Raw genomic sequence first — 14,618 nt, 5'->3', positions numbered from 1 at the left:
GAATTAGTCTACTTAAACAGTGCGGGCAAACCGAATCTAGAAGAGTTTTTGTGAGAAAACCCATTTTGTTTGTCGGTCCGGGTCACTTTTGATCAGATGATGTAATCGAATGTGACTCCGATTGGTACATTTAAACTGTACGCGAAAACCGAATCAATAATAATTTTAGTGCGTTCCAACTGCTATTTTTGAGAGTCCGGGTCAAATTTGATCAGCTGGTATAATTAATGCAATAATTTTTAATAATGTGGATTGGTTAATTTAAAGTTTAAAATGTATAAACAAACCTATTCGATACGAACTTTTTTGTAACTAAATGAATTTTTTGTCAGCCCGGCTCAAATTTGATCAGCTGGTGTAAGTAATTTTGACGCGGTTTGATACATTTAAAGTAAATAATAATTTTTGTCAGCCCGGGTCAAATTTGATCAGCTGGTGTAAGTAATTTTGACGCGGTTTGATACATTTAAAGTTTGAATTTTTAAAATGTGCAGGCAAATTGAATCGATACGAACTTTTTTTTTACTAAAATAATAGTTTTTGGCAGTCCGGGTCAAATTTGATCAGCTGGTGTAAATAACTTTGACGCGGTTTGATACATTTAAGGTTTAAATTTTTAAAATGTGCATGCAAACTGAATCGATACGAACTTTTTTTTTTCTAAAATAATATTTTTTGGCAGTCCGGGTCAAATTTGATCAATATAAAAAAATATTAATTAAATTTTAGTGCGCTATTTTGCATTTAAGCTTTATCGGTAAGTTTTATGTTGTTTTTAATAAATTTAAATTATATTAAATTTTGTAAAAAAATATTTCTTTTTGGAAAAAATTTATTTATAATTTTGTTGCTTTGCATACCTTTTGCTACCACTGTGCAATTGGAATTTTAGTTTTAGAAAAATATGTTTCAACACATTTAAATTAAAACCGAAGTATTATTGTTGTTGTTGTATAAAGCAAATCTCCATATTTTAAAATATACATACATACATACATTTGTACATATGTAATAAAATTATCAAATTTTTTTAAGTATAACATATAATTAAACAAAATGTCAAAATATTGCATATTCATTACATACTTATTCACATCGATTCACAGTTATAATAATTTATACGAGTATATGCAAAATTGTCTGCTTAACTTGCCTGTGCCTCTGCCACAAATTTTCACTAATTTATTTACTTAATGTACATACATATAATATATAATTTTATTATTCACTACTTTCCGGTCACATGTCACCAACGCTGCTTATAATATTGTACAATAATTGAACTTAATTTATATTACAACAATGCGTTCAAATTAAACTAAGTGCGTATGACCGCCGGCGGCAGCGGCAGCGCTAACGCCGCGGACGCTGACGTTGGTGGCGGCGGTCCCATCTGCAGCGCCATAAAACTGTTAGCGCCCGCGTTGCCGCTGTCCGTCGCATTATTGGCGCCGCGTACGCTGGCGTCATAGCGTCGATACTGCCGTTGACGCAGACGCTTCAGCTTGCGTCTTGCCATGTAAAGGTTTTGATTGAATTCACGAAACTGATGCGCCGCACGTACGACGTTGCCGATGGCGTTGTCGTTGCTGCCGCAGTTGGCATTGTGCTCCGCAGACATCGCTTCGTTGTGTTGGTGCTGCTGCTGTTGCTGGTGCTGCTGATACTGGTGATGGCCACCTAAACCAATACCGCCATTTATAGCCTCTTCCACATCGTATGTGTCGTTCGGCGGGAAAAACATGGGGTTGGCGGCCCAATCCCGCCAGAAATTTCAATCTTGCATACCGCCGTTTTGCTGGCCACCGCCGCCGACGGCAGCGCTCATGGGCGGCGGTGGTGGTGGTTGTGGCGCGCCTATCGCGCCGGCATTTGCGAGTATGTCATTGGCGCTGCGTCGTTCGTTTTCGTTGCGATTGAGCGCGAGCGGTTGTACGCCGGCGGCTAATGCTGCGGCGTTCGCAGCAAAATCGTCATCACCCAGCGAAGAGGATTGTTTTGAACGATCCGATTTGCAGTCCTCATCCATGCCGAGATGATGTAGTGCCGTCATGCCAGCGCCGTGTGGCTGATGACGATCCGTGGGTGGGAGTAGATTGAGCATGCTTAGTGGCAGGCCAGGAAAGCCGCCGGGGAAGTCGGGATAGAAAGCGCCGGGAAATGGACCGAAGAGCGAATTGGGTCCGCCAATCAAATCGGGTTCAGAACTGGCGCTGCGCGGCCCGCTTGGTCCATTACCGCCAGGCACCATACCCGGCAGCGGTATGCCCAAGTCGAGTTCGTTATTATTTTTCGTTGAGTTCTCTGAGTTGCGATGTGCTGATTTATCTTTGCCTTCTTTATTCTTACCGCCACCCGAACCGCCGCCCAGTCCCAGTTGCAGCAATTCAAGCGGTGGACCGCTAATACAGTCCTTGCGCAGCTGTTCCAGTTTCAGGCTTTTGCCATACTTGCCGCGCACGTACATCAACAGCGAGTTGTAGGGTATGCCGAAAATGCGCGACGCCTGTGAGGTGGTCATTTTCTTGTTCCAGACATGCTGCAGTGCCTCGGTGAGCTCGGAATTCGTCCACGAACGTGGCGGACCGCCGCGCGGTGCAGAGTGTTGTCCTTTTGGGCGTGGTACTGCAAAATAAAGAGATAATGTTAGCACCAGAATTGAGTTTTTAGAAATATGTAGTAGCAAGCGACGAGCTTTATTCCTAGCAAGCTATGCAATACACAAATTATCCCAGCTCAATCGAACACACACTCCGTAATTCTCTACATTTATGAAAAAGTTTTCTACCAACACGTGCTCCACCTGCCCACTAGCATGCCGCACACAAAGAGGTTATCACCTGCCACAATCGGATAATGTTTTAATTTTGTCCTCTCTCCAATAAAACTAAACGTACACACACCTCGCCTCAGCACCTAAAGTTATGCCTGCATATATTTATACCCGCCATTTAGTGATGTGTGTCACTCCGCGTGCCAATGGCATTGTGTTGTCATTGTCTTTCACATACTCCCAGCACTCAGCCACGCCCTGCTGCGCTTGAGCCCGCACTGAGGTGTGCGCATTGTTTCTTCAACTCAGCGCCTCTAGACTCACCTCGACGTCAGCGGTATCAAGCTGCGCGCGGGTCGGCTTCCTACATATGCAAATTATAACATTTGCATGGAGTATGTACATATATTATCGAATGCGCCTCAAAGGCTCCTGCATATCAGTTGCAATAATCTCCAACACAGGTTGAGGGAGTGTGTGAGAGTGCTATGCTGTGTTGATATAAAGAGATTTGGAGATACTTGTATGCCATTGTGATATGGCAAAGCTTTATAAAGATAAATATTAAGGATTGATTTTAAGCGCCTGACGTGGGAGTACAATATGGTGCGCTGTTGAGGGTAAATACCTGGATATATGTATACATATATAAGCAGATATATATATCAACTAAAATTTGCTAAATTTTGCTTTGAAATATTCTGGACTCTGTTCTTAGAAACTTTACTTTCATTTGGGTTAGCTCAAATTAAGCGATCGCTTGCTTACTTCAAGAGTCTCAAAAAACAACAAATTCTAGTTTTTAGTATAGTCTATTTATCAATGACACTATTATATCCGTTTTGCTTTCCCGGTCTCAGCGGGCATGGTATTAACTCTGCCTCAAAAGTGGCTACAAGCTTTGCCAACTCAACTGCGTTTTCGTTGCTGGACACGTTTCTGTGACCGGGAACTCAGTGAGGTTAAAACTTCCCAATAGTTGTTGACTTTATTGGAATTAATCTGTGGTGTCGACAAGGCCAGTCATGCCTCCTGGCTATGCGTGTATATGGTTGGCCTTTTTTATACCTAATACTGTCGATTGAAAGATGCTGGCTGAGTTTGGTAGCCAAATACAAAAGAAAGACTTCGAGTTCATTGAAGTATACACCCGCCTCAAATTCGCAGCTCATTTTCGACTTGCAAATATAAATGGAAGTTGTACTCTTTATCCCTAGTAAATCTCTTCTGTATTCACATCTAGAGGGTATCCTCGCCCGAAGTTGGTTAATGAAATCTAACTCTGGGACGATATAATCCGATTTACTTAAATTTAGCTTGTTCAGTATGACGCTATGTTCATAATCCTTCCTGTTCAAACCTTCAATAAGTCGGATATGACTTAATAGTTCTGGAAACCCCTATAAAAATGTACACTGTATCCCATTTAATTTCCCGATATTACAGTGTTTCTTTAATGCTGCCCTCCAAACCAATGCTCCATATGTCAGAATTGGTCTAATCACGGCCGCATAAAGCCATATAACTATATTTACTTTAAGTGCCGAGTTCCTGCTAAATATTCTTTTGAATTCAACTGCGGTTTACATCTAGTCTGTTTTTCGTGGCTCATAGGTGTAACCTATACGTTGAGCACTTTCCTTAATCCCACTGATTGCTTAAGGAAGTATCCCTGATACCATCACACTATGTCTCTGCATATGCTACTGTTTTCATCTCTTCTCCATGGAGTCAAAATAGTTTTGAGTCCTTGCAGCGCCACCACCCAGGGAAAGGACACCACCTTCATGAGTGCCTCTATTTATCTTGTTCGTATCGCTGATTCATGTGATGCTATAACCATTTCGTACAAAAGTATCGATCATGTCTATCTGCAAGCCTTGACCTTGTGTTATTTCTATACCCATAAAACAGCCAACAATGTCAAGAAAGACCAAATATCAAATTCTAAGAAGTCACTCATCATCCCCGTCTTGCTATGTTATGTAGAGGAATGGACGATGACAACATTTCATTAGTCGGCGCTACGAGTTTTCGAGAGAAAGGTTTTGTGGTAGATTTATGATCCTTTGCGGCGAATAACCCAGCGGCGAATAACGCAGTCGATTGAACGATGAGCTGTACAAAATATACGACGATAGTGGCATATACAGGTCAGCGATTAAGATATTAAGAGACAGCGGCTACGTTGGCTAGGTCATGTTGTCCGACTGGATGAAAATACTTCACTTCTGCGAGTATTTGACGCAAGAGGAAGACCTCCACTACATTGGAAAGTCCAGAAAGAGAAGGACCTAGCTGCACTTGGAATCTCCAACTTGCGCCGAACAGTGAAACGGACGACGACTGGTGCGCTGTTGTAAACTCAGCTATAATCGCGGTGTCTACGTCAATAAAGAAAAAGAAGATGTCAAGAAAGACAGCCATTATGTACTGATTATGATTTGGATACTTTTCAATTACATTTATCACTGTCCTACACCAGTTTCTCTTGATCGACCCGATGGGGTAGCCGCTAAGCATGGAGGAGGTAAGACTTTTGGAGTGGATTTTAAAGGTAACTTTGCTTTCAGTGATATTAAAGATGAGCATACGATGAGAGAGAAAGAGTGAGACTGAGCTGAGTTCAAAACTTTTTTCTCAAATTCATGAAAAATTTTTGACATTTCCCAGCATTCGGAAAAAGAAATGTCATTAAATATGTTTGGATAGACGAACAGATACAGATAACAGAACTTTCGTATGGAACGCAACATATTTGTCTAAATTTGAGTATTAATGTTGGCTAGGCGCCACTTAAACATGACATTTATTGTAATTGGCTGCACTTATGGTAAACTTTGACAGCTCGGAGCACGCGTCAGAAATACGATTATGACATTAGCTTGATTTTCAATAAGTGCTGGCGCCAAGCTAATGCGCGAAGTCATCAGCGATAAGATCAATTGTCAAAACAGAAATCATAAAATGATAAATCAAATTAATCCGGCGTTTGGATATCGAAAAGCACTCAGAAGAAATACAAAAAAAGAAGACAGTATGTCAGCGGTCTTCACAACATATATGGTATGGCAGCAATAACAAAAAAAACATACCATTCACATATTTGACAATTTTCGCTTTTTTCCTTACAAGGCTTCAACACAGGTTAGCGTGCCGCTGTTGCCATTCCGCATGCGCACATTTAATCTCTTTATTTCGTTGCAATTATTTGCGAAAAAAGACTGAAATTATCAAAGCGCAAGTAATTGCTGTTGATAATTCGTGATCAGAACTCAACCATTGTTGTGGTATTGTTTGCAGCAAAAAAAATGCAAAAAAAAAAAAATTAACATTCAAGGTATACAAAACAAAAAATGACTGTTGCTTTTGGAAGATTTTTTGTATTATATGTAAATTTTTTTTTTTAATTTTTTGTAAATTTAAAATTTTTTTTTTGATTTTTTTAAATGTTTTTTGAATTGTTTTAAATTTAGTTTATTTTATTAACCTTATTTTTTCTTCAACAAAGCAAAACAATTTTTTTGCAACAATTGCTCTGCCGTTTATCGCATGTGCAGGATCTATGGTTTCATTTTCGTAAGCAACGCCGGCTCTACTACAATAATGCTACAACAATAAGCCTGCTTGCATATCGCACAAATATGCTAAATATTGAAAAATAAAGTAAAAATTGAACAAAAAGGCAAGTAAATGGCGAAAAAATGCGAAAAACTGCCGCAATAAACAAATGAAAGCAAAAAGTGAAATAAAATTGCAAGAGAAAAGCCAAAAGCCTTGCCGACGCCGCCATAAGCCACGATATTTGCAGAGTGATAAGAATCTCTGACGATTTCGACGAGTCGAGCAGCCGCCAACATCATCAGCCGCATCAACAGTTGAGTCATGACTCGCTACATATACATATGTACATATACAATACTAACTTTCATTGCTAGATAAACGTACTTATGTGCTGGAAGAAGTAGTTATTCATGATAGCAGCTGTTGCAGCGTACTGTTATTATATAAATGTATACATGTGTATATATTAGGGTGTGTCAAAATAGTTTTTTTACCTTATGCTCTAAAAAATTGGTTGGTAAATACCTCAAACTAACGTTCTACAAGTATGAGCTCTTAATTTATGTATTTGTCTTCTCTTGGACTCCAGAAAACTGGACACATTAAGGGTCTTAGAGAGGGACATTCCGAAATTCTCTCTTTTTTCGCCTACAGCCCTGATAACTAGGAGATTGCGTCACGGAACTTTCTTCATCTTGTCATCGATATCTTCGATTGATATGTAAGTGGGGCGAAGTCACTGGAAAAAATGTGCAGTGAGCTTTTTGGCGGATGGTTCGAAGCTGAAGGGGAATGTTGAAGAGAGAGTGTTCTATCGTTAGCTCGCATGTTTCACGTTTCTAGTCCGCGTACATACCTTTGAGGGATATAGGAGTGTGGAGAAGTCACTGGAGAAGACGTGCAGTAGGCTTTTTGATGGATGGATCGAAGCTCAAGGGGAATGTTGAAGAAGAAGTCTTCTGTTGGGAGCTCTCAAACAGCGAATGTTTCAGGTTTCCTGTCCTTGTACATACCTTCTAAGGATATGTGGGTGGCGCAGAGTCACTGGAGAAGGGGCGCAATGAGCTTTTTGACGGATGGATTGAAGCTCAAGGAGAACGTCGAAAGAGGAATCTTCTGACGGGAGTTCCCAATTTTAATTCGAACTGCCAGACCACTATAGTGTCTTCCAAGCAGTAGTGGCAGCCATCTAGGTAGCAGCAGATATACTTTTCCGAATTGAAACTTTTTTAAGGAAGATATCAATCTACACCGATAGCCGAGCTAGTATGCAGGATATATGTACGTTGCAAATTTTAAGGCGGTTAAGTTTGCAAGAAAGGCCACCTCTACCCAAATCCCGTTAGGTTGGTATCGAACAGGTGTTCCACTGTTTACGTGCCTTCAGACGCTGGATCTATGAGCCCACGCGTGCTCAGTAAACATTGGTCAGCAATCAGTACTTGTGAAGTTGCGAAAGCCTTTTAGCTCAGAGTGAATCATAAAAGGTTCATTGAACTGCTGGCTCTCTGTAAGGTTAACATCGGCGTAGTGTCGTAACTGGATACTGTTCCATTGGCACTTAAGCGCTGTGGCTAAAGATTTTGGAGGACGCAGCTTCATAAAGTTAGAGGAACGAAGATTAAGTGGAAACGTCTAGACACTTTTTCCTTCACTACCAGCTTTCGAGAGACCAAGGTTGAAGTATCTTGCTTGCCTTACTTTCTACGAACTCGGACTGTATAGATATTAGGAAACTTGATAAATTTGTGACCGATTCTAGGCATCTTGTCGTTATGTAACGGTTTTTTTTATCCATACTTATAAGGATTGAATGTCAGAAGGTACAGGCGTGTCTAACAGACCAAGTGGGATTATGGTGGTCTCACGGGATATCAGCCTTTTTTGATTTAACTAACCTATCTTAACCTATGAGCTCTTAATATTAATTGGAAAGTCCTTCGCGTTTAATATTTTTCGTATTATTGGAAAGAAAAGTTCATATCTTCTTATTAATACTTTTATAAATGAAGGAAATTGAATTCTCTACAAAAATGTTCTCTCATTTACTTTTTTCATAAACCTCATCATTCAAAAGTTACTAAAAGCTAAGTTCATATATTTCAAGTCATATGTATTTCTATTTAAACAATTTTTTTAATAAAAATTATTAAGAAAAAAGATTATTTTTTATCGACCCACCCTAATATATTTCTACCCATGATTCTGACCATAACTTTACCTCCAATTTGGTACAAATACCTTAGTTTTGTGTCTCAATAGCTTTTTATTTATTGATTAGCCATAGAAAAGTATACATATATGTACATTAGGGTGGCTAAAAAAAAAATTTTATTTTTTAAAACATTATTGTAGATCAGTAAGTTTTCGATTTATAACGATTTTTTTCATTGTGTTATAAAATTCATAAAAAAATTGCCTATTTTTCAGCGTAACAATCAAAACAAATCGTTTTTCTGACCCACTCTAATGTGTGAAGGTACATAACATACAAGCATATGAACTTACACATACTATTTATTTTGTTTTGTTGCTAGTAACTATGCTTGACCGATTTGCGCACAGTTTAAACGTGATTCGCGATTTGTAATGTAAGTCAAAGCAAATAACTTTTCAAATTGCGAAATTCTGCAATCGATTTCGGCAAAAACAATTCGATTTGGTCGAATGACCGGCCAAAGCAAATGTGAAGTAGATATAGTCAAGCATATTTATAAGTATATGTGTATATATAAAGTATATACTCGCATTTATGTATGTATATACTTATGTATGTATATAATTTGTGCTGCCAGACTTGCATACTTTATTGTATTAAAATTTTTGTATTGGCAATATTTACTGTACATAAGTAGTACGTTTGCATATCGATATAAAATATCGATTCAACTTTCTTTATTATGTGCTACCTTTTCGCTCGCAGTTATACGAAGCGGATATAGATATGTATGAGTATATACATAGGTATGAGTATATATGTTAGTAGTCTTCATATTTGTTATCTGAAATCGGTGACCCATTCCTATTCTCTGAATGCTGTCTTCCTTTGTTAACATTTCTATTACATATACATATCTATATATGACGTAAGTATGTACATAGGTCTGTATGTCGGTGTTGTATAGTATAATTGTGAAATTTGGATTTCTGCGATGGCTTTGACCTTAATATTAATTTTGGCTCGAGTCTATTAGGAAAGACAATATAAAAAAATAAGTATGGATGTGATATATTTATTCCAAACATAATCCTAATCGATGACGATGGAGCAGACATTCCCTTGCCCGACCATGAAGAAGTGTGGACAGCAATCAGCCGTCTGAAGAACAACAAAGCGGCGGGGGCCGATGGATTGCCGGTCAAGCTATTCAAATACGGCGGGAAAGAATTGATAAGCACCATGCATCAGCTGCTTTGTAGTATATGATCGGACGAAAGCATGCCCAGCGATTGAAATTTAAGTGCGCTCAGCACAATCCACAAAAGCGAGACTTCAAAATTTGCGCCAACTACCGTGGGACAAGTCTCATCAAAATCGCATATAAAGTTCTATCGAGCGTATTGTGTGAAAGATTAAAGCCCACCGTCAACAAACTAATTGGACTTTTTAAGTGTGGCTTCAGGTCTGGAAAATCGACAACAGACCAGATATTCACCATGTGTCATTTGGTATCCCCGCGAAACTAATACGGCTGTGTAAGCTGACGTTGAGTTGATCAAAAGCAGTTCAGACAACGAAGGAGTTGCCGTCGTTTCGCTATGTCTGAATTCGGTATCTAGAAACTAATGCGACTGTGTAAACGACATTTTTAATCTACTCCTGGAGAATATAATTCTGCTACGCACTTTGATTACATCGATATCATCGGCCATAATAACAACGTCGTTAGTCTGCCGTTTGGACTGAGTAGCCAATTGAGAAAGACCAAATTCTATAAGTCACTTATTATCGCCGTTCTGCTATAGGGTGCGGAGGCAACATTTGATTAGTCTGCGTTTTGAGAGAACAAAGAAGTGAAACACTGCTACTTTAGCAGCGGTGGAGAACGTCTGCAATTACCGCAGAGCGATGGAACGATGACTGCTGCACTGTTATATACCCGGCTATTGACGGTTTCAACGCCAATAAAAAGAAGAACAGGAAGTTACGCTGGCTAATTTGTTCTTCGAATGGATGAAAACACTTTGGCTCTGAAAGTATTGCGACTGTCAATACCCACATAGACCTACGCACAGGATATATAAGACTTCGTAATTCCAATTTGAGATTATTAATACGACCTGAAGTTTGCGTCATGTAGGACGTCAATGCTTTATGCGATGTTTAATAGAGACTTGATATCTTATTCTGATGATTACTCAACCTGTCCCTTGAACTGCGAAGCTCTTAGTTATCTAAGCCGAGTCCTAGATAAGGCCAGACATAAGCAAAAGCCATAGCTCCGAGTGACTTTTTCCTTCCTCAAAAACTAGAGACAACCTTAAAGGGTAATGTTTTACAAGATAGCAGAAAATCGCTGAAGGCTGTCGCGATATACTTCGTATATGTGAACTAGTAAATCAGTTTTTGAGACATTGAACTGAGAATTTGTACTTATTTTCTCTCCAAGAATCTGCTAGTTGCTCCATACGCGGAAATCGGATCACTATACCCCATAAACTGTTCGATCAAAATTTAGTTTTTGCTTGCTTATTTATACAAATTATTTGTTATAGGATCCAATTGAAACCAAAAAATGCTATTTCCTTGAATAGTCGTGTACTTCTCACCCTGCTCATCAAAGTGAGTGTCATGTAAGTTGTCACATTAACGGCATTAACGGCTCTGAGCTGAGTAGCTCGGTTGTCGAACTCAAAATGAGCTTGTCAAAAATCAAAAATCGCTGATTTGACTTATCAACAACGGACACATTTGCATACATACATATATACACACACATGCTGGTATGGATGTATAGTTTCTGGTAAGTAAATGGTAATATAATGGGCAAGGGGTTCATGCTAAGCGCCAAGTAAAAGCACACATAATTGCTTGTGAAGCGTGTAAGTGTTTAATTCACAAAAAACGATGCGTTTCTCTTCACGGCTATTTCGCTGCTGTCAATCATGTGACTAAGCAAGTTTTTCGAACTGAAAAATATATACTTACTATAGGTAGAGTTGTTGTTGCTTTGCGTGCCTCAATTGTTTTAATTGGTTTTCAGGCATAATCTAAGAGTTTATATGTATGTATGTTTGTAAGTGTGTTTATTTGTATAAATTTATATAGATTTGTTTGTCTGCGTATGTGTGTTTGTGCAACAAAGTCATTCTTCTATTGTTCGTTTGATGGGGTGGTGTTGTTTTTGTTGGCCGATACTTTGTTATTGATCTTGTTTATGGATAAATGTTAAAGGTGAATAAGCGAAGACAAAAAATGCATAAAAACAAAAACAACAAGCGCATAAGCAAGCGGGAAAAAAGAAATTGAGTTGTAATGCGGTTGATATGCAGAAAAAACTCATTAACTATTTGAGGTTTTCCGAATGTTGCACATACACATACAGCATTTCCCATCACAATATAATGCCTTAACATACATACATACACACACGCACACACATTGCAGCGTTTTGTGCAGTGAATGTGAAGTATCGATTTGAATAATTGAAAAATTGCACAGTTTTTATGGCAAACGATGCGTTAACTTGGCGGCAATAAAATCAGTGCACACACACACGCGCGCGTTTGAATGAAGAGGTGCATATGTATGCATTAAGTTTTTGTGCCGCTTTTTCACTTCGGCTGACATGCCTAGGCGCACATGCGCATTCGTTGGAGCGATGCAGGAAAACCACAAAATTGAATTTACCGCCTCATGTGATATCGAACGGCGTGAACGGCGGCGACAGTGACAATGACGCTAATAATAGCACGTCATTTGGACGATTGAGTGCATGACACCTATGTGCGTGTGTATGCATGAACATATGTACATATGTATATATGTATGTGGTGAGGTATCGATAAAAATGCCAGTAAATGCTTTGTTGTTGTAAATGAATTTATTTTTAATGGTAATTGGAGGAAATATGTTGAAATAATACAAACATAATTGCTTGGAATGAAAGCTTAGGTGAAAGCTTTTGTATGATATAAGCCTTGTGAAAGATCCTTAAAAGCCTAGTAAGAGCTCCAAATATGTACATATATACATTTTGAAATACAATGAAATAATAAAAATATATTCTCTTGGAACGAAAGCTTTGGTGAAATCTTTTGAGTGATATGAGCTTTGTGAAAGTTCCTTAAAAGCCAAGTGAAAGCACCAACTATATAAATTTTCGTAAAACACGACTATAAAACATTTTAAAATTATAAGAAGGATTAGCTTTTGAGTGTAATATGAGCTTTGTAAAAGCTCTGTAATGCTGTTTCTCAATCATGTAATAAAAAACGTGTAAATTTAAGTTTTTAATAAATATGACAAGTGAGGGCTGCAATTTTATGAAGTTTGATGAAAGCTTTCGTAGGTACAACAAATAATGAAGCTTCCTATAACAGGGTCTTAAGCTTGCACTAAAAAACGAAAAAGATTAAGTGTTCAAGAAAAAGAAAAACATGTGAAAGCCTTACTAAGTTTGGTGAAAGCTTTCGTAGGTAAAACAAATAATGAAGCTTCTTCTTATTACAGACTCCCAAACTTATAATAAATAACCAAAAAGTGTTTAACAAAAAAAACCAAGTGAGAGCTTTATGGAGTTTGGTAAAAGCTTTCGTACGTAAAATGAAAGCTTACCATAACAGAGCTTTAGATTTATAATAAAAAATAAAAAAGTTTAAGTGTTCAACCAAAAAAAAAGCCAAGAAAGAAAAAAAGCAAAGAACTTTATACATTTTCGTGAAAGTTTTAGTGGGATAAAAATCGAAAGAGCTTATGTACTCGACCACAAAGAAGCCAAGTGAAAGCTCTAAATTTATAAAGTTTCGTGAAAGCTTTCTAAAACACATTTTTAAATTTTAATAAATAATGTAAAACAAATAAAGAAGCATAGAACATACAATAAGTGGCAAGTAAATGCTCAAAGCTTTGGTCTTAGTTTACCGTATTGAATTTTAAATAAAAAATATCAAGTTACAGATTTATAAAGATTTTATAAGCTCTCATGTTTGATGTTAAAAATACCAAGTGAAAGCTTCAGCTTAATAAACATGTAGCAGCATGATGAATTTGCTGATCGAAAGAAAATTGTTGGAAACAAATTGAATGAAAGTTTGAAAGAAATGAGTTTGATGAAAGCTATCTGAAACATAAAATTAAAATAAAGTGAGTTTATTGAGTTGTTGATATTTCAAGTGGCAAGTGAAAGCTTAAGTAACAAAAATTAAAATCGAAGTTTGAATCAGATGAATGCATTAAAAGTGTAAAAATCTATAAACTTTCATATATGAACATATAAAGTAAAATATTTGAACAAAGCGAAAGCTTCAATGAAATAAGCTTTCACCAATATTTGCTCAGCTCGAAATTTAGGAAATATTAGAAATTTTAGCATATTGTAACAACTATAAGGTTCAGATATTACTTAACTACTACTTTAGTGTAATATACATTATTTATTACAAGCTTTCACCAGAAACTTTTACTGCACTTATTCACTACCACTTTTTGCAAGCGAAATTTTTTACTTTCAAGTGCGTTGTTGTCTCTTAAGTACCGCTAATTAAAATACTTTCAGTTACAAGTTCCTTATAAACTTTTCGAAATAACTAAAATTACTTGCACCCAAAGTAAAACGATAACTAAATTATTTAAATCGTTTAAAAAATAACGATTGCCATCGATCACTGATCGTCGTGTAGAAACAAAAAATAAAGAAAGATATTGAACGGTAGAAAGTCAAAAAAAGCGGAAATGCGCATGCCTACACTCAGGTGCCACGAACGTTGATCAACAGTAGCCCAACGGTTCAAGTACGTGAGCAAAAGTACAAGATCAATGCAGTTAAGTGGGTGCGCATGCGCAGAAGTGTGTAAACATGCAGTGGCAAAAGGGCAGCCGCTACTCAGGTGTGAATTTTGTACTTTTTTTACTTTTCCGATTAATTTCTCTTTTCGTTTACAGGCGTACGCTAAGCATTTGAAGAATGAATTAATATACCGTTATGCACTTTGTATTCGATTTATTTAGTTTGGAAAATAATTGGAGCGTCGTATTTCAGGTTCAATTGCGGGGTTAATTGCTTGTTTTTGTAAGACGCTTATTGAAATTCGAACGGTGACTGTAAATATGCCTTTGACT

At 37.7% G+C, this 14,618-nt stretch overlaps 1 protein-coding gene across 1 annotated transcript in view; it reads right to left on the bottom strand.

Annotated features, from left to right (window-relative positions):
- Positions 1 to 1,763: 1,763 nt before the first annotated feature.
- Positions 1,764 to 14,618, bottom strand: part of LOC120771802 (protein jim lovell) — a 28,423-nt gene continuing 15,568 nt past the window's right edge. The window contains exon 3 of the mRNA XM_040100004.1: positions 1,764 to 2,625. Coding sequence (XP_039955938.1) covers positions 1,775 to 2,625 — 851 coding nt within the window. The 3' untranslated portion in view covers positions 1,764 to 1,774. The remainder of the gene's footprint in view (positions 2,626 to 14,618) is intronic.

This window comes from Bactrocera tryoni, chromosome 3, assembly GCF_016617805.1.
Source record: "Bactrocera tryoni isolate S06 chromosome 3, CSIRO_BtryS06_freeze2, whole genome shotgun sequence".
Classification (NCBI taxonomy): domain Eukaryota; kingdom Metazoa; phylum Arthropoda; class Insecta; order Diptera; family Tephritidae; genus Bactrocera; species Bactrocera tryoni.
The sequence above is the reverse complement of the archived record's forward strand: the minus strand, read 5'-3'. Positions and strand labels throughout refer to the sequence as shown.